Source organism: Bemisia tabaci, chromosome 2 (assembly GCF_918797505.1).
Source record: "Bemisia tabaci chromosome 2, PGI_BMITA_v3".
NCBI classification, from domain to species: domain Eukaryota; kingdom Metazoa; phylum Arthropoda; class Insecta; order Hemiptera; family Aleyrodidae; genus Bemisia; species Bemisia tabaci.
Genome location: NC_092794.1, coordinates 27,179,647 through 27,200,978, shown reverse-complemented (window position 1 = coordinate 27,200,978; position 21,332 = coordinate 27,179,647). Strand labels below are relative to the sequence as shown.

The window sequence follows — 21,332 nt, the reverse complement described above, 5'->3', positions numbered from 1 at the left end:
AAGGGTTTCCTTGCAGCCCTGCTGATGGAAGAACACGGTGCGATATCAGAGAGCGCGATCAGAACGAGACAATAACGTCACTTGTTTTCTCTACACAATCGAACGTGGAATATGAATCACGAAGGAGAAGTTTGGAGATCAACTGAGAGCGAAGATCAAATGAGAGTTTTGACTTAAAAAATGAACAAAAATTAAAAGCGGAAATGGGCATACGCAACAAATCTACTTGAGAGCGCAAATAGATATCTGTTCAAAAACTTAAAGTTGGATTACATTCTACAATAAGGAACCACGATTCCTGGCTCAGTTGAGGACCTCTCCACCTAAACAGCACATACGCGTATAGTATAGCAGTATAATATGAGGACCTTTCCGACCAAACAGCGTGCATCGACGGTGTAAGTCCGCAATTACGTATCTTGATTTGCGAGGGCGGGGACTTCCTGTCAGACTTTATTCTTTAAATGAAAAACTACTCGACGGCGATTCTTAAAAACTACCGTGATTTTCCTTCTCAGTGCCAAGAAAATTCCAATCGTTCAGTGACGATTCGATAAAAGGCAACGCACGATTAGCACTGGGAGGACAGAAGACGAAAATCTTCTCTATAGCGCTCCCAATACGGGCAGGAAACGTGATACAATTATATAAACTTCCCCGCAGCTCAAATTGCATATTCATCGATTTGAAGGCGTACTGAGGCGCGTTGCCGTTTCCAGCCAGTTCTCCACTATATCTGATGATCTCCAACTATATTAATCTTTGATTGAACTGATAAACGACTCCAATGACGTCATCCATATCGTCGTAGTGACAACCTCGGTTTGTTCCACCTTCCTTTCATTTGTCAGGGAAAAACACATTTTCCCTGGTTACTTCACGTGAAACTCGGATGAGAGGTGGAAGAAACCGAGGGTGTCACTAACCGCAGTGAATGACGTCATGAACCGATTTTTTCGAAGGGCGATATTTCAGTTAATATTACAAACATAGAAAGTTGCGGTTTGGACAGATCTTATTATTTTTGGCTGATCTTCAAGAATCAAGCATCAAAACGAGATTCTACGATCAGCGTAACCGACCCATTCAATGAGGATTCTCATCGCAGCATATTTGGATTACATTTTGCATTAAGGAGCCCCTCTCTCTGGCTCTCACTCAAAAGCACATCCCTGCATAGGGGAACCAATGGAATTTATGTTGTTTCTAAAATGGGCCAGAAATAGTGGTTCCTTTTTGCAAAATGTAGTCCATTCATCAGAAACATTTTTCTCAGTGCAACACCGGCTGGTTTACCAGAAAGTTAGGAATTGACTGCTAGTTGACTTTCAGCGCTGATTACGAAAATCGAGTCTGTGATCAGCGCAACTGGCCCATTTTTGCGCACATGGCGATTTTTCATAGCTCTTGTTTAAAAACAAATATGAGGAATTTTGCTGTTTCAGCTGTTACGGAGATTTCATTTGAGAGACATGAAGCGAACTTTGAAAGAAACTCGATTTTGGAGATTTGAGTGTTACAGCTCTCTCTGCTCTGCCGTGATAGCGATGAGAACAGTTAAAGCAAAAATGAAGTTTTGAGAGAACGGGCTTAGAAGCGTCTGCCCGAAAAATTTTATTGAAAGAAGCCTCCGTTCTTTGTCACACTGCCACTGATCATCCGGGAGAATCGCCTTGGAATCGTTTGGATGATTAAAAATCGATTGATATATTTTCAATTACATAAAAAGGGTATTTTTCATTTTCGTGTTAGGATATTGTTCGGCAAGACAGCCGTAAGTGCTTTCGTAGTTGCGTTTTGGACAAGCAACAGACCCATTTTCAGGTTGGAAATTGGCAGAAGAGGGCGACACTTTTCTTGAAAGCGCACTGTTTTCATTGGCTCTCTGGAGGAATAATGTCACTTACTGCTGTCTTGCCTGAAACTACGTCATTTTTTGCTCACTTACGTCTTCCTCATATGTCTCGTTTCTATACAAGGGTGAATTTCGCTGTTTTAGCTATTTCAGTAATTTCATTTAAAAGAAATTAGACGAATTTTGAAGGAAACTCGATTTCGCACATTTGACACTTACTCTGCCGTGCTAATGAAGAACGCCGTATGAACATTCGAGAGTTGCCAAATTTCCCATAATAAAACATGGACATTTGACGACATTCATGCATATTATTTTCCCTTGAAATTTTCAGATATTTGAGATTATATTACGTACAAAATCGTCTGATAATGATGGGAAAAAATATTGAAATTTTCCCAGTTAATTCGGTTTTAATCGAAGGAAACTAGGCAACGTCTGAAGGCTCATACGGCGTTCCTCCTCAGCACCGCAGTACTGCTCTCTTTGGTCTTTCCTATCACGGCAGGAGCTGTGGGCCTCCCTCATCCTACTTATCTCTGCTAACCTGCTTTGCATGATGCGAGGAAGGACGGCTTTCGCTGTTCCGGCGCGGATCGCTTTGGTGTAATGGTCTCATTCCGGCGTGGCGCGGCGGCAGAAGTAGGATTCGAGGCGCCGTGAGCGGCCGTTGCAATGACCTCTAATGAGTAAAATAATCATCTAAGTAATCCACGGAAGCATAGCTTAGGTTAGCTTTCTACCTTTGGTTTTTTCTCCTCTCTTTCTACTGGCTCACTCTCATTTCACTCGGTGGTTGTGACCTATAGCCGTGGGTCCTTCCTCTGGCTGGCGACGCGCAGTGAACCGAGTCAATGGGAGAGGTCGCACAAGAAATTTTTGACTAAAACTGCAAATTTTGATGTTTATTTTGTCACATTTTCAATTTCAAGGGGTGCCTTCGGAATAAATTTTCACGAGGAAACCAATGGGGCCACTGTTAGAACTTCGACATATTGTATAAACGGAGTTATAAGCGTTTAAAGTTTCCAAATTTTGTCCGACCTCTTCTATAGACTCGATCCACTGTGCGACGCGCCGCGCGCCGGCCATTGCGTCACTGACCGATGCGGTGCATTCGTGCATAGCTGTTCAACATCCGGAAAAAGGACTCTTATCGTTTTCATAGCAGGATGTCCAGCGATTTTTTAAAAAAAAAAAAATCCCTGACATTTTCCTGATTACCCTGACAAAAACGTCTAAAAAACTGGGGTAAATTCAAAATTCCCTGACAGACGGAAAACATAATTTACTGACACTTCCGTGACAAAAACGTCTTTTTTTGAGCCTACGAATAGACTCCTTCAATTTTCGTACTTAATCCTAGGTCACCCTGTACAGGGCTGCAGAATCTTCCAAGCTTCAACATTTTCACGTGCCCGCCGGCCGGCTCTCCACATTTCTCTCATCATTTTTCCACGAAATTTCCCACCAATCTAAAAAAGACGACATTTTCTTCTGTTATTTCCCTTTGATTTTCGACTTTTGGCCCCTCATAATGTTCCCCCCTTCCACATTTTTGGGCTTGACCACATTTTCTGCACCCCTCTACTCTGTGTATAGGTACTCTAGCCGCCATTTTTATTGGGTCCTACACGGAGAAAAAAACTTCGTGCGTGGGACCCGCAGTTTAGGTCACATGGATCCCTGAAGTTTTCGGAATCGAGCATCTGGAACACTTTAGGTCCAGCTGCTGTGGTTTGGATCACACATCTGAAACTTCGGTTCTCACATCTGAAGTACTTCAAATGTAAGATCTGAAGTTTCAGATGTGTGATCCGAACCTCGACAGCTAGACCTAAAGTGTTCGGATGCTCGATTCCGAAAACTTCAGAGATCCATATGACCTAAACTTTGGGTCCCACGCACAAAGTTTTTTTCTCCGTGTAAGGGTCGGCATAAGACTCAATGGTCATACTCTCCATATGAAGGTACTGCACCTATACACCCTGACTTTCTTCTGACTGCGGGCACCCTCCATAGAATCTGGCAACATGATGCACACACTGGACATGCTGCTGATGGTGAGAATTGCATTATGATGACGATGCGACCTCGTCGGGCCATAAAACCTCTGCCCACCGACATGCCGGCGGCCCGCGTGTCGTTGAGATGAGAGACTCGAGATACGAATGCGTTTATGCGGGTGCAATGTGCACGGCGGCCGCGAAACCGCGGCAGTGCATACGCGCTCGCACGTGACATTGTGACTAAACTCCTGCAGTTCCTATCTTCACAATCGCATCGGACAAGAGGCTGCGAAACTGAGAACGCGCGATGCGGAGTCGTCGAGTGACCTTGGGCCGGGCTCGCGAATATTATTAGGTCTTTTTATAGGTTCTCTCCCGTTCCTCAGGTTTCCTAGATTTCTGCCACGTATTGGTGGCGTTACTACCGTGCTAAGGAAAAACGCAGTACGCGCCTTCGGGCGTTCCCAAATTTCCTCTGGCAAATCACTAGTTTTCAGGAAAATTTTTGAATATTTGCCTGCCGATTTCTCAAAAATTTTGTTCGTAATTTGATCTAAAGTGTCTGCAAATTTTAAGGAAAAGTATTCATAATTTTCCTGAAAAACAAACATTTTATCCAAAGAAATTTGGGAAATATCGAATGTTCATACGGCGTTCTTCCTTAGCACGGCAGATTGGACTTTCTGCAAGAGAGGATTTTCCATTTGATTCGTGGAGCACTAAACAGCGCTGAAATTCGGCAGCCCCTTTTTCTGCGGATCTTTACAGGGGGCCTCGGGGCCAACCCAGAATTTTTTTTTTTTTTTTTTTTTTTTTTTGAAATTTTGCCACCAATATCGATAATTTTATGCTAATCCTGCTCATATTCACAGTAGCTTTTTCCCCCTTTAAGTACGAATATTGAAGGAAGTCGATTCTTTGGGTCAAAAAAACACGTTTTTGTGGTTTTACTTTTTTTCCCAAAAACGCTTTCCTTGGGGGCCACGGCCCCCAAAAGTTGGAGGAAAAAAATCGTCTCTCTAACACTGTGACAAAGTTTATCAACCAATATTAATGAAAATTGATAAATGGGGGTAATTTCTAGCGCTTTTTTCATTATGACCTCCAAAGAAAGGGAAAACGCATTTTGAGGGGGGTGAGGGGGGAGGCACCTATAAGTGGTCAAAAGTAATGTTTCCAGCGACAACAATTGATTTTTGACGGCATCACTAGATTCAGCGTGGTAAATTATCGACATAATTGCGTTCTTTTGCTATGACTCATAGTTTTCTAGATGATAGGGACTGAATGGAGCGCGGGTGGGCGCAAGGGGGTGGAGGGTGGCCCCAGGGAAAGCGTTTTTTTGCAAAAAAAAAAGTCATACCACCAAAACGTCTTCTTTGACCCAAGGAATCGGCTCCTTCAATATTCGCACTTAATCCTGGGACACCCTGTAGAGTTTCAATTGACTTGGGAACCGTTCGAGCGATTATTTTTTCGAGCCACGCGTGGTATCAGCGGAATCGTTAAAATATGCGCAAAAGTCATGACAAAAAAATCAACAAATAAAGCTTGATCGGCTGCAGAATGTAGAACACTTTTCAGACATTCGCGCGTCGATCATAATTTCAATCGTCCGATTCCCAAACAATCAGGCTACAATAAACAAAGACCGTCCATTCGCGAAACTCATGAATCAGCAGATAATATCTGGAAGTTCGTTCGTGCGACTTTTTGCGGAGGATCAGATTTATTTTCAATCCGAAACTGCATCCTTCCAACGGCTCATTCACAGAGAAAAAAACCTCGTGCGAGGGACCCGAAGTTTAGGTCATATGGATCTCTGAAGTTTTCGGATTGAGCATCTGAACACTTTAGGTCTAGCTGTCGAGGTTCGGATCACACATCTGAAACTTCAGTTCTTACATCTGAAGTACTTTAGATGTGAGAACCGAAGTTTTTCGGATGTGAAAACTAAAGTGCTTCAGATGTAAGAACTGAAGTTTCAGATATAAGAACTGAAATTTCAGATGTGTGATCCAAACCTCAGCAGCTGGACCGTTCTGAAAAATTGTCTAATTTTTCCCGGAAACGTTGGGAATTCTTTCTTCGAGATTTTCGTGGGTTTTTCCATGGGATATGGCAAAAATCAATGTTGGCTGGATATTGCGCGTTATTTTTCGTGTGAAAACAGGAATTGAGAGATTACATTTTGCAACCTTGGAATGGAGATATGCTCCTTCGTCCGGGAAACAACGACACGTCACCAATTCTACCGCTTTGAGAGAGAACGCCGTAACAGCCCTCGAACGTTGCCACATTTCCTTCAATATCCTACTCTATGATATGAAATCAGAACGCATAACGCTGGACGCCTACACTGGGAAAAAATGGATTGCTGGTTTAAAAATTTTTGTAGTTAAAATTAGTGACTGACATATTTATTCAAATGTATATTTTACAAAAGTGGAAAGCTAGTTTAACCAAGGGGGTGGTTAAAGTAGAATTGTTTTTATTGTAAAATCTATACATTAGCACATGTCAGTCACTTTTTTAAACTACAAAATTGTTAAATTAGCAATTTAATTTTTCCGTGGAAGGCGCGAAGTGCTTCGGGGAGTTGGACCGCGAAGCGTTCGGGGGGCGAATCCTCCCAGTATTCAAATAAAATAATAAACATTGAGGAAACAAATGTTCCCTTCAGATAAAATTGCAAATAAAATTTTCTGAAAAATTCAGACAAAAAATATTCACGAGTCTTCGTGAAACTTAGTATTTTAACTAAGAAAAATTGGTAACGTTCAAATGTTTGTGCGACGTTTTTCTAGTGCGCAGAGTAATAATTAATCCAAAAAGAATTTTCTTGGAGCTAATCTAGGTGATTGACACATTTTTCATAAATACGTCCTCATGAATCACAATGTGAGACCCATTTTCTTTTCTTGTTTTCCCCCTAACGCAACGACGGATATTGGAAACACTGTGCGCTGCTGCTCCTCCTTAACAATACTCCACGGTCTGGCCTCGCTAAACGGCACTTGACCACAGCAGCCAGCTCTAACTAGTCCGCATTATTGCCAGTTCAAAAAATGATAATTCATCCTTCATGCAAGTATTCACTAACGTTTATTGAAGTCTTTCCCAGAAAACGCGAATCGTCTTTGCTACACATATTTTGCATTGAAGATTTTTTCTTTCTCTCTCTTTGAAAAATGTGAGTAGTTTTACTATAGGTATTAAATAATTTCTTACTTATTGCCAGCTATTTTCCAGGCTCTCTCCGATATTTTCAGAAAAATTGGAGGGGGTAGAGGTAACACTGGAAAAAAAAACACATTGGATCTAGAGCCCAGACTCTTAAAAACATCGATAAGAAAAAATACTCTTGATTCAATCAGATTTAAGCTTAAATCAAGAACTAAGCTTCTTAGTTCGAGTGGATTTCCTTTTGATTTAAGCTAAAATCTGATTGAATCAAGAGTCCTATGTCTTGTCAATGTTTTCAAGAGTCTGGACTCTAGATCCAATGTGTTTTTTTTTTCCAGGGAAGGTCATTCTTGTGTAATTCAAAAAGGGAGGGGGGGAAGTCAGTTAAAATAACTCATACCTAAAGCTTTGATGGCCCTTAACGCAGAATTGAAGCAAAAATCTTTGTCATGTCCCGTCTTTAAATATTTTGAGATCTTCAATATCGACGGCAAAACTTCTCCATAAAACGGAGATTATATACTATACAGAGACAAAAAGCAGTTTGAGTTAGTATGCTCCAAAATTGTGCGCTCAAATCAACTTTTATCCAATATAAATATATGGATTGTAGGAAAATTCCTCACCCTGTCTAATAGTGAACTTGAATAACATTTCCATAAAAAAAAATGCGACAATTCACGACGAAAGGGACTTTAAATTTCAGTGGAGAAAGATTCAACACTGAGATATTGGTACAACTGCATGAAGAAGTGTTTTGGGAACATATTGCCACGCAAAAAAAGTTCGAAAATTTCGAACTAGACATGACAATTTACATTTCGCAGCTTAAGAATGTAGTTTTAAGAAAAAGCATTTTAAAGTCGTAACCTGCCTCGTTTGGTCGAAGGAGACATATTCTTTTGGATACTACTTAGGACTACTACTACTTTTGGATTACTACTGGGTGAATCTTTTCCGCCATTACATTGGCGATTCTCGGTAGTTGGCAACGATGTTCTTCCTCCTTTTAACTTCATTAAAAAAATATATTTCAGATGAGGCAGTCTAACCTAGAATCGATTGTTCTAAACACATTTAAATAGAGGGGAAACGATGTTGCCAACTTACAAGAGTCGCTACCGCGCCGTTAAAGTCCGATTTTTCGACCCAATGTGAAAAAAAATCTGACTTCTCTTTTCTCATGATCGGTCACAAATACCATTTTCATCAACTAGTTCCAACAAGCGGACAACTTCTTTTCGCGCCTCTCACCGGAAAAGCACCCGAGGTTAATGAAAATGGCAGATGCCGACCAGAATTTGGCAACAGCATATAAGAAGAGACGCTACAGACGTCCACAGGTTATTTGAAGGAGCACCGTTAACTGTAACAATTCTACCGATGCAAGAAGATGAGGAAATACGCACTACGACTGTACCATCGCACAGAGGGCATGGGCGGACAAGGCTCGAGATGAAAAAATAATTAGAGCACGCTTACAAAAACGAAGTCTGGCTTATATTAGAAGCAACGTTACTGCCACTAGTTTCTCCATGGGGATGGGTGCTCTCATGAATGAGCCGAAAATAATAGTTCTTCATTGAAAAGTGTCGTTCAACTGGTCTGGCGCACAGCAAATAAACACGATATACAAAATAGCCTCACTGATGAGCTAATCTCAAACCTCCAGTTTATGCTAGAATACCTTCATAGTGAGAATATATATGGCCACTGGAGGACCGTTCTGATTGACTCAGTCATACAGGATGTCCTAAAAGTCCCTTCCACCCCATCTAAAATTTTACCTGATTAATATTTTGAGACGAAATTTTGGAGATGTTCATCGACCAATGTTAGCTACTATTGCCCCCCCCCCCCAAAAAAAATAAAAAAATTTAAGGCCCCCCGTGGGGAGGGGCTGCGGACCCCAAATTTTTTTTTCAAATGGCAACCCCCCCTTTGAGACACTTAAATCGAAAGAGGATAGAAAAAAGAAACATTTTGGCGCAAATCGCAAGTCAAAATCTTCATTTTTGACAAAATGGCGGCCGGTCAAAGTTCAAAATAACGGGAATTTGACATCTTCGTTTTCGTCGACAGATTGGGACGAAAACCGGCATCCAACGGTTTTTTGGGCCGAGGAATAACGATTCTGGCATTAGTTCTCCGGAAAATTCTGTCCTTCTCAAAATGGCGGCGTCAAAATGGCTCCCCTACTCCTCTCAGAGTCGCCGCCATATTTGATTGGTGGTATTATACACTTTGTGTTTCTCTTGTTTGTATGTGCGTGGAGAGGAGCCTCAAGCTCTGGAGAAGTCGAGGGACGATCAGCAGGAGGCGTCGACGATTCATTGTCAACACTCTTGTTTGGGTTCGCGACGCGTCGCGACATGGCAGCGTCATTTTGACGGCGCGGCGCGCGGCGTGACAAAATTTGCTCTAAATCTGATGATTGACGCTTCTGCATGCGACACAGCCGACGAATCACAAATCATACAGAGAAGTCAGGCACGTAGCCAGAGGGGCGAAAGAAAAAAAGGAGGAGGAGGATGAAGAAAAGAAGAGATAGAAAATGAGAAAAGGCCAAAAGGAGGCATTTTGAACTTTCAAAATGCATTCAAATAGAGTTGAAATTTCTAAAATTTTCTAAATGTATTGAATGCAACAATTTGAAGGAATTTCAGGCTGACAATTAAAAAAGGAGCTTAATTTTTCCGCAGAAATTGATGGAATACCTGCGTCACGGAAGCCTCAAAATGCGTCCAAATAGATTTAAAATTTCAAACATTTTTCGGGGGAGGTCCCCCGGCCCCCCTCTAAGCTGGAAGGTATTCCAAACCCCCCAAATTCCCCACTTATTGTCAGTCGAGGGTGGGGTGGGGGGGGTGGAACTCGTCGGCCAGAGCATGTCGCCAGCTCTCCCATTAACATTACGACTCTATATATGTCGTAACCCTCGTGAAAGAACGACAACACCGCCAGCGCGATTTTTGAGATGCGGATCTTATTTGAAAAAGTTATACCTACTTGGGGATAATAATTGCACATTCATATGTTGCTTTTATAACAAGCCAGAAATAGTTGTTCCTAATTGCAAATTGTAGTCCAAATGCTGATTAGCTCGGGAATCAATAATCCTATGAATGCTACTGTGCTTAATTTGCAGCCGTATGTGTGTTGCGAGTGCAACGATTTGTTGACACTTTATCAAGCAAATAAGCGAACAACTGTCATTTTATTGACACAGATATTGTCCATCCACCACGAGCAGTGAGGAATAAACACCCATGTTCGAGGGCTAGACAAATACTGCATTTCTGTATTTTTTATGTCTAGCACGGAAAAACGTTAAAATGTTGATGACGTCAGGGACAACTTTTACGACTTTCGATGAAATACAATACTTTAGTAAGACGTACATCGTACACGACTGCTACGGCTTATACACATTGCGATGTTGCGTGTTTTCTTCTTTTTAATGCGAGACTTCGTCATTCGTCCAGAAGAATCTGTAGACCCCTCTGGATTCCTAGACAACTCAGGGTAGACTCTAAAGGCGAGGTGTGAATGAACGATTATCGACGTTACCCCATTTGAAGCTATGGTAAAGAAGCGATTACTAAGGTGTTCGTTGCGAACATCCTGTCTATCGATTCTTTTCCACAGGTTTAAATGACAAGTCAATCGATGTATCGCAAGGCACGCCACGCCACCGGTAGACTCCAGATTCCGAAACAATTCCAAGTAGACTCCTCTACATTCTAAGAAATTCCGAGTAAGCCCCCAAATGTATACTTGGAATTTTGGGTAACTTTTTCCGACTGCTCGCCAAACTACCTTCAAACTTGGATCCGCAACTGATGATATTCGGAAGTGGGAAAGGGGTCTCCTGAATTCCATGAACGGTGGCTGGTTACTGGTTGCATATAAAGTGTAAATATGGTACAAATATTGTTAGAGTGCTGGTTAAAAAGCGCGCTGAAACTCGTGCTGGCTTGAACTTAAAATCAGCAAATGCTCACTATTAAAAGGAATGCAGGTGCTGTGCAGATTATGGCGAAGGCTCATTAAGCCCCAGTGGTGAGTAGCGCAAATTGGAAACAAAGTTTTTCCTCCGTTTGAAGCTATAGTAAAGAATCGATTATTAAGGTGTTTGTTGCGGACAACCTGTCGATCCTTTTCCATAGGTTTAAATGGCAGATCGATCGATAAATCGCAAATCTCGCCACGCCACTGCCGTGAAGTAGTGCGAAACGCTAACGAAAGTGCCAGAGTGAGACAGAGTTCCGGTTACCTTCTTGTAGTGATCGAGAGGGTGCGCAGGCGCACTGAAGGGTGCATTTCGATTACGAAACCTTCGATATAAATGCTAAACAGCTGCCTTGAAAGCACCTTCACCAGACAAAAGCGATTTTGAATGAGAATCCCGGATAGAGAAGATTTTCGGGCGAAAGAATTTAATTTCAAGTTCATAAAAATGCAACAAATAGCTACATGTACCTATTTGACTGCATGACGGGTTTATCGTGTGATGCCTTTCGCCTGGATGACGATAAACGATGTCACCATCAGACAGAGGCGGATCCTCCACTTTGGCAACACTGGATTTCCTCCACTTAAACCTATGTTAAATACTCGATCCTTGTCGGAGCACCTGGTCCCTCTAGGAATCGATACATTTTCATGGGTTTTAATGGAGAAAGACAATGTTGCCAATTTGCTGGATCCGCCAATGCAGAGTACAGTTTTCCTCAAAGAGTTTTCCGAGTAATAGTAAGGAATACTTTTGTTACAAAAGTTTGCATGAGCTTGTACCACAAATAATTCGTAAAATGAAAATTTAGCGCTCAAAAAACCTCGTTCTGAAGAAATTCTGCGAGAGCTAGACGCGAGGGTAATCTCCTCAAAAATAAATATTTCATCGGAGGATATTTGGCAACAATTCGAACATTCATACGGCGTTCTTCGCCGGCATGACAGAATAGAGGTCTAGGAAAAACTGGAAAAATGACGAATTGAGGCGACGCCCGACTTTTTCCTAATCGGCGCACAGTGGATCGAGTCAATGAGAGAGGCCGGACAAATTTTCGAAACTTTAAAAGCTTTTAACTTCGTTTATACTAAATTTTGAGCTTCTGAAAGTGGTTCGATTGGTTTCCTCGTAAAATGGTCATTTATGCCGCAATCACACGCTGAATTTAGCAGCTGAATGTGGAAGTCAACAGTCATCGCCCAACGGCTGAAATTTAGCAAATTCGAGTTATTTTCATTCAGATGTGTATCAAATCTACTCGAATAGTTCAAACAAATTCAAAATTGGTCCGATGGTTGCTGAGAATCGTTGCTGAATTTTGCGCGTCACGCGCAAAATTCAGGCATCGGGCCGATGACTTCCACCTTCAAGCCACATTCAGCTCCCACATTCAGCGTGTGATTGCGGCATCATAAACACCCCTTCAAGTTTAAAATGTGACTTGAGAAACATCAAAATTTCCAGTTTTAGTCAGAAATATTATGTCTGAGCTCCGGGATTGACTCGGTTCACTGTGCGGCGACGCGACCTGGTGGCATTTGACAAAACTGAGATGGAAAGCTTACTCCATTAATCACTTGAATATTTTCCTGGAGATAACCGGGGGTAGTGGAGGGCTGGAGGGGGCGGGCGATTCAAAGGTCAGGCTTTGAACGTCTGAAAGTCGAAGCTCACCGGCTCGTTGAGCACAGAGACAATATATTTTAGAGACCCTCGGGCCGAATTTGGTCTGTCCCGTCCTTCCTTCCCACCGTACTTAAATGGACCGCGTTTAGCAGAAAGGAACCAAGCCACATCACACCACAGGACCCTCCCCCCCCCCCCCCCCCCCCCCCCCCCCCCCCCCCCCCCCCCCCCCCCCCCCCCCCCCCCCCCCCCCCCCCCCCCCCCCCCCCCCCCCCCCCCCCCCCCCCCTCCCCCCCCCCCCCCCCCCCCCCCCCCCCCTCCCCCCCCCCCCCCCCCCCCCCCCCCCCCCCCCCCCCCCCCCCCCCCCCCCTCCCCCCCCCCCCCCCCCCCCCCCCCCCCCCCCCCCCCCCCCCCCCCCCCCCCCCCCCCCCCCCCCCCCCCCCCCCCTCCCCCCCCCCCCCCCCCCCCCCCCCCCCCCCCCCCCCCCCCCCCCCCCCCCCCCCCCCCCCCCCCCCCCCCCTCCCCCCCCCCCCCCCCCCCCCCCCCCCCCCCCCCCCCCCCCCCCCCCCCCCCCCCCCCCCCCCCCCCCCCCCCCCCCCCCCCCCCCCCCCCCCCCCCCCCCCCCCCCCCCCCCCCCCCCCCCCCCTCCCCCCCCCCTCCCCCCCCCCCCCCCCCCCCCCCCCCCCCCCCCCCCCCCCCCCCCCCCCCCCCCCCCCCCCCCCCCCCCCCCCCCCCCCCCCCCCCCCCCCCCCCCCCCCCCCCCCCCCCCCCCCCCCCCCCCCCCCCCCCCCCCCCCCCCCCTCCCCCCCCCCCCCCCCCCCCCCCCCCCCCCCCCCCCCCCCCCCCCCCCTCCCCCCCCCCCCCCCCCCCCCCCCCCCCCCCCCCCCCCCCCCCCCCCCCCCCCCCCCCCCCCCCCCCCCCCCCCCCCCCTCCCCCCCCCCCCCCCCCCCCCCCCCCCCCCCCCCCCCCCCCCCCCCCCCCCCCCCCCCCCCCCCCCCCCCCCCCCCCCCCCCCCCCCCCCCCCCCTCCCCCCCCCCCCCCCCCCCCCCCCCCCCCCCCCCCCCCCCCCCCCCCTCCCCCCCCCCCCCCCCCCCCCCCCCCCCCCCCCCCCCCCCCCCCCCCCCCCCCCCCCCCCCCCCCCCCCCCCCCCCCCCCCCCCCCCCCCCCCCCCCCCCCCCCCCCCCCCCCCCCCCCCCCCCCCCCCCCCCCCCCTCCCCCCCCCCCCCCCCCCCCCCCCCCCCCCCCCCCCCCCCCCCCCCCCCCTCCCCCCCCCCCCCCCCCCCCCCCCCCCCCCCCCCCCCCCCCCCCCCCCCCCCCCCCCCCCCCCCCCCCCCCCCCCCCCCCCCCCCCCCCCCCCCCTCCCCCCCCCCCCCCCCCCCCCCCCCCCCCCCTCCCCCCCCCCCCCCCCCCCCCCCCCCCCCCCCCCCCCCCCCCCCCCCCCCCCCCCCCCCCCCCCCCCCCCCCCCCCCCCCCCCCCCCCCCCCCCCCCCCCCCCCCCCCCCCCCCCCCCCCCCCCCCCCCCCCCCCCCCCCCCCCCCCCCCCCCCCCCCCCCCCCCCCCCCCCCCCCCCCCCCCCCCCCCCCCCCCCCCTCCCCACACAACCACATCCGCGCCGGTTTTTCTTTTTCCAATTTTTACACTTTAAAGATACCACGAGAGATAATCTTGCGCTTAACCGTCCTCACAGTCCCACCCCCTTCTTCCCTGATCAAGCCAGCTCCATATAACCGTTGTTTGCGATCAGCAAACTGGGCACTCGACTTTTTGTTTAACAATAACTCGGGCAAGAGATCAAAATTAAATCAGTGAGAACGAAAACACACCAACTCGGAAAAAAGAAAAAAATTAATACACACACACAAAACTGCAGGGCCGGATTAAGGGGGTGGCCACATGGGCCGCGGCCCATGGCGGCAAATTTTACAATTTTTTTTAAATGTAGCTATAAAGAAAATTGGATTCCGAAAAAAAAAAAAAAAAATACGAACGAGAAAAGATGACAAAATCTCTCATTTCCCGAAAGTATATATGTCCAATTTTGTCGTCTTTCTAAGATATAGACAGCACCTTTCTGTGTCGAGTTAAGACTAAGAGAGAAACAGAACACAGAATTTGGCCTGGAACGGCGCGGCGCAGAGAGCAATGATGACGAGAACTTGAGATGAAAAGGAGAAACCCTCGGCGCGGCGGTCGGCATGTAACACATATTAGCGCCTTCAAGACTGCATAACTACTTCGCACATTGTGTCAAAAACAGTGCGGTCGCTGCGGTCAGCAGCGGGCGGCGTGAAACGCGTAGCGCCTACAAGACTGCATGAATACTTCACGCATTGCGTCAAACACAGTGCGGTCAGCGCGACGCGGCGGCGGAAGTTAAACTTATTAAACCACATTTATGTTTGTTCCTTCATAATTTTTTCGTTCATTACGTATAATTGGAAGGCCTTGTCCACACAGAGATAGGTTTACGGAACTTAACTTTCGCGCCGAGTTCCGTGAACTTTTGCTAGAAGTGTTGACAGGGCTTTCGCAAAAAAATGTGTCCAACACGAGTAAACGCGTTTTATGCAACCCTCCCCCTTCAGCACGTTCACTTGATGGTTTGATTGGTGTTTCAAAATGAATGAGAAGGGGGCGGCAAAAAAGTAAATCCGGCCCTGCAAAATTGCACAGTAGGTGAAGAAGTTAGTCTAAGAAAAAGATTTTTGCTGCCAAAAGACAAGTACTTATGGCCACTTTAAAGGTCCAAGTTGGAACAGACGCACTAACTTCAATGACCTTTATGTAAATTAGCTGTTTTTAATGGAAATTGAGTGTTTTAAAGTTACCGAGTTGGTGTGTTTCCGTTCTCACTGATTCATTTGAGGAGTCAGAAAGGTTGTAATAATGTGAAAAAAAAGGATTCTTACTTGGGGTGACTGAGCAACGGCGATTTCAATCCATTTGCCAAGTCTGACATGGCGTTCACGCTCGTTTCCGGCGCACACCGCTCCCTTTCATTTTCTGGAAAAGAAGGAGAAATCATCGTGAGCATGTAAAAATAATAATTGCACGGTTGTTGGCTCCAACCCGAATATAAAGGAGCCGAGCGCAACTTCGAACATTGGCGGATCCAGAAACAGAATTGGCAACAATGCTTTTCTCCATTTAAACCTATGGAAATGTATCGATTCTTGGAGGGGCCAGGCATAGAGAAAAAAAGGAGGTGTTTGCATCTTGAGGTTTGTTTACCCTATGACGTAGGTCGGTACAACCTGGCCAGCGAAATCCGGAATCGAAGTATGAAAAACGGACCATAATGTCCTATTTTTTTGCTTAAATCAACTCATGATATAATTTCAAGCACTTTTTACATTATGACTTTTTTCCACTAATTACACCATTTCCAAGAAAATCGATGATAAATGTCGCTGTACCGACCTACGTCATCAAAAAAATTCCAAGATGCCCAAAATGCAAACCCCTCTTTTTTTCTCTCTATGGGGGCCAGGTGCTCCGACAAGAATGGGGACTTAAGGGGAGTCGGACCTCTTATGCTGCCGTGCTAAGGAAAAACGCCGTATGAACCTTCAGGCGTCGCCATATTTCCTTCAATAAAAACCGAATTTCCAGGAAAAATTGTGAACATTTTTTCGTCAAATTTTCCAGAAAATATTGTTCACAATTCAATCTATTTATCTGAAATTTTAAGAAAAAATATGCATAACTTTCCTCAAAACCACATGTTTCATTCGAGGAAATTTGGCAACTCTCGAATGTTCATACGGCCTTTTTCCTTAGCACGGCAGTATGCTAGCCCATGTTAATTTAGCCAACTTCTATTTTTTCTCCCTCAAAGTCTACTTGGTCTTTTTTCGTCCGGTTTGTTTTGTTGGATTTGTGATATCTTAAGACTGAATTGAGCACGGGATTTTTCCAAAATTTTAAAAATTCGAATTTTTATGAATTTTTTCAATTCGGTAATAGGTGCCTAATTTTTTCAAAAATATTTACTTTAAAGTGTCCTCAAAATTTGAAAAATCGTTTATCAAGAAAAGCCTACGTCAACGTATGCAGAAGAGTACAAGGAGACAAACAAAAAAAAGTTTTTGAAAAAAGACCCACTAGAACCTGAGGAAAGGTACGTTTTGTTTGAAAAACACTGACTTAAGGAAAACTTGATTTGTAAGAAAAACAGTTGACAGGTAATTAAATGGTAATACGCCTTGACCTTCACTGCCTTAAAAGTTTCTCCCGCCCGAACTAGACATTGGAAATAACTGTTCTTAATCTTGTTTCGATTGTGAGGATGTGCAGAAAAAAATGAGCCCAAAAGACGATTTTCTCGATTTTTTCCCCCGAAAATCCATGCCCGGCTCCCTTTAACATAGGTTTAAATGGAGGAAACCCGATGTTGCCAGATTGCAGGATCCGCTTCTGACTTCGAACGAGACAGTTAATACTCATTGCATATTAATCGAAAGTGCCAAGGCGCAAACAGTCTGTTCTTGGGAGCAAAAGTTTGACGCAGTGTTTGGACAGAGACTAGCTGATAGAAATAAAGTCACAAAGGTTAGGAAAAAGATGTTTTCCATCGCGATCGGCCCCCGGAAATCCGAATTTGATGGTCCTGTGATCTATAGAATAACTTGTGAGTCAGGACCGGATTACAGCCCAGGGGCCTGGGGTGCCGGCCGGCACGCACAGGGGGTCCACGCATTTGCGGATTGCATACTCTCTAAATTGAAGGCAGCTCACGTTGGTAAATTATATACGCGTATTTAGGCTTGAGATGTTATATGTATACGTTTCCTGTCGCATTATTCTGATTTCAGTTTTTCGAAAGATGAATAGTCATCGTTTTTATTCTAAATTCCGTGTGATTCATCACGACTGTTCCTTAAAAATTGGTACGCTGCGTGCAAAAAGGGCATTTCTTGGTATGGATACCCAGATTTCGCCAGAACACAAAATCGCTTATTTTCTTAATTAATGGAACATAGGACAGGAGATAGTTAGCAGAACATTTGTAGGCGTTCTCGGAATCATTAGCGTTTTCGAGCGTCAGCAGACTCGACGTATGAGCATGCGCCTGCTCACACACGATGGCGGAAAATAGTCTTTCGAGGAGCGATTCTGAGGATCTCACAATCAAAATCGCGGAACTACGCTTTAGGTCACACTTCGCACACGTAGCGTGTTTCCATTACAGCGAGAAAAAAGAATTGCTGACCAAGAAAGCTGCAATTAAGAGAGCCCCGACGATTTTATCCCATTTCGTAATGTAATTGTACTTAACTAGACTGCACGCAAGGACGCGTATTCATATGCTTCACATGTAAAAACGACTGACGATCCATCTGGAAAGCATCGCGTTTCCGTTGTTTTTTCAAGGAGGCTTGGGAATTCTGTTGACGGTTGAAGACGAGGTGCAAATTATAAGCCCATCTTCATACGATTAAATTAATGAGATCGAAATGGACTTTATTTTGCAGTAAGGGACTATAACGTTTCGGGCACATTTTAGAGTATAAACATACGTGTCAGTAGCTGCCCAATGCAGATATGGGCTTTAATAGGACCGCGTTTAACAGAAAGGAACCGAGCCACATCAGCTATTGCCAATTTTAACTGGGCAATTTAATTTTTTACGAGAAAACGTTTGTGCGGATCCCTTTGAAAATGTTAAGGAATTTGCTTCGTACTATGGAGGAAATTCACTGAAATTTGCAAAAAATCCGCACAACTGTTTTCATGTAAAAAATTAAATCAGCCGATTAAATTTGGCAGTAGCTGATGTGGCTTGGTTCCTTCCTGTTTAACGCGGTCCAATATATGTACATATGCATATATAAATAAAGAGTCGCTACTACATCGCACTCTGGCGTTCTGCGATATCCAAACGCTACATATGCCTATCCCTCCCAGAGGTTATCATCGGGCAACTGACACCGCAATATCTCTTCGTCAACGCCCGGCCGTCACCCCTTTACGGGACGTCGCGTCCCCGTCGCCTCTTCCCAGGTGGTACCCGGTCCAAAACTTGTTTGGGCAACCTCTCCTCCGACATTCTTGCACTGTCTTCGTACGTAAAGACCATTGAGAAAAAAAAGGAGGTGTTTGCATCTTGAGGTTTGTTTACCCTGTAACGTACCTAGGTCGGTACAACCTAGCCAGCGAAATCCGGAATTCGAAGTATGAAAAGCGAACCATAATGTCCCATTTTTTTTTTTTTTTTTTGCTTAAATCAACTCATGATATAATTTCAAGCACTTTTTATAGAATGACTTTTCTCCATACATTACACCATTTCCGAGAAAATTGATGATAAAAGTCGCTGTACCGACCTACATCATCAAAAAAATCCAAGATGCCCGAAATGCGAACACCTCCTTTTTTTCTCTATGCATAAAGACAGGGTGCTCTACATTTGAAACCCTCCCCCAGCCCCCCCCCCCCCCTTTCACACCAACTCATTCGGCTGTGCTATGGAAAGACACCGTATTTAGAGACTGTGCCAACTTGTAAAATGCGACTTTTTTTAAACATTCGTGAATATTTCTCTGAAGATTTTCGGAAAATGTCATTCCTAATTTGGTGTTGTCAGTAGAAGATTTCAAGAGGACATATTCATGACTTTGCTTAAAAATTGATTTTTTATCTTGGGATCAGCTTATTTTCCTGAAACAGGCACTGTTTGAGTTTTCCAGATTTTGGTGGTGAATTTTAGCCCCACTCGAGCCTGGCTCAGTCAAGCTTCCATGGGTTGGATTGGAACATCCTAGCTGGCCGATTATTGAAAATGTGTGTTTGTCAGGTGGACATAGGTTAAGCGGCAGAGCATGATTTGTCGGCTATGTCTTGATGCTTCTTTATCGTCCCTTTATCAGGTGGAGTTCACAACAAGCTAAAGGTATATCTCCAGTTTCCGACAGATTGTCGTCCATACCACCTGACAAAGCAGCCATAAGACATAGCCGACCATCACGCTCCGCTGTTTAGCCGATGTCCGCACCACAAACACAAAATTTCAATAATCAGCCCACAGATGTCAAAAACATACAAGCAGGATTGCAAATATAGTGATAAAAAATAATATAGTAGAATTCAAAATTTGCTGAATTTTCCGAAGCTTCAGCAAAAAAAATCCTGACCTCTAAATTCCGTGAAATTTCCAGAGCTACCATTGCCACTGGATAACCAATATTAAACCCTGAATAGTTTGTTTGATGACTGTAAAAATTGGATCTGAATATATTTGGACGTATTGACTGTCAAACATCTTGAACAAAACTTGGAGCATTAATACTTGATTGAAGTAATTGTAGGTACTTGGTGGGTAAGGATACACTTTGACTACATCCTGTTTTGGGAAAAGATTTGGTTCAAATTTTAAGCCATACAATTTAAACGCTGATAACTGGCCTGGGTGAGGTCATAATTTCTGAAATTCATTGCATTCACAGACTACGCTCCAGAGCTAAATCTGTGAGGTGATCGCAGTATCATATAATTTGATTAATAAGAGGCTACACAGTCACTAATGTACCCAACTAGGTTGTCACATAAGCAAAAGGTCGCTGTCACCTATCTCATTCCATTCTGCAGTCATAAATCTTCGGATGCGATTACAAAAATTGTATTGTTTTGCAAAGGAGTCTTACTTACCCAGGCATCGATTTGCAGATTATCGGGGGGCGTCATGAACACATTGGCTGCTTTAAGAGTAAAATCCCACAAATAATGATGTGGAACACACAGAAACGAGACATCTCAGTGAGAAGGTAGAATTGTAATTTCAACTCGAGGATAGTAGAGAACGCTTAGCCTTTCACCCACTCCCCAGCATACTGTAGTCGATTTAATCACGTTACTGGAAGTTCTTTCGGATTGCCATACTAGCAAAGATGGGTTCTACAGGATACTGTTATCAAATAAATAGCACAGCCAGGAGGAATATATTCTTTTTTAAAAATTAAATCCACTTGTTAACCCACAGCACAGTCATAGGTTAGGTTGTCTCAATTTTAATAATTAAATTATAATAATGATGACAGGGAAAAGATTGTTAAAGGAAAGATAAAATTGCGAGAGAGAGAGTGCTCTCTTGAAATTCACATAGTTATTGAGGAAGCACAAATACACTAATACACTACAGCATTCAAAATGATTCAAATTAACAGAGGGGACGAGTTAGGAAAATAAACACAGCCGAGGATGGAGGAGCGAGGAGGTGCCATGGATTAAAATACACTACGTGTAAGGATACTCCACACTCCACATAGAATCCCGCCAGTGCTAAAATCTGTGCGCGATTTCATTGAGTTCCCAGCAAATGGTGCAGCGCTCTAGCGTGGGCACTCAAAAATTAATTTTAGCATTGTTTCGTCAGAAGTACGGTAGAGCGCGCTGACGCAGCCCGATCCGAGAAGCCCGGTAGATTTAAATTCTGCCGTGATAGCGAAGAGAGCCGTAAGTGCAAAATTTTCGAAATCGAGTTTTCTTCAAAATTCGTCTAAACTCTTTTAGATGAAATTACTGAGACAGCTAAAACAGCAAAATTCATCCTAATTTAATGAAAACAAGATGTATGAGAGAGCCGTCAATGCACAAAAAATGAAATAGTTTTTTCAAGACAGCCGCAGGTGCACGAGAGCCAATA

The 21,332-nt window shown here is 45.4% G+C and overlaps 1 protein-coding gene across 1 annotated transcript in view; it reads right to left on the bottom strand.

Annotated features, from left to right (window-relative positions):
• Positions 1-20,941, bottom strand: part of LOC109032472 (carbohydrate sulfotransferase 5) — a 37,437-nt gene extending 16,496 nt beyond the window's left edge. The window contains exons 1-2 of the mRNA XM_019044621.2: positions 20,339-20,941; positions 15,601-15,694 (exon numbers count right to left, since the gene is read on the bottom strand). Coding sequence (XP_018900166.2) covers positions 15,601-15,650 — 50 coding nt within the window. The 5' untranslated portion in view covers positions 15,651-15,694; positions 20,339-20,941. The remainder of the gene's footprint in view (positions 1-15,600; positions 15,695-20,338) is intronic.
• Between the last annotated feature and the right edge of the window lie 391 nt (positions 20,942-21,332).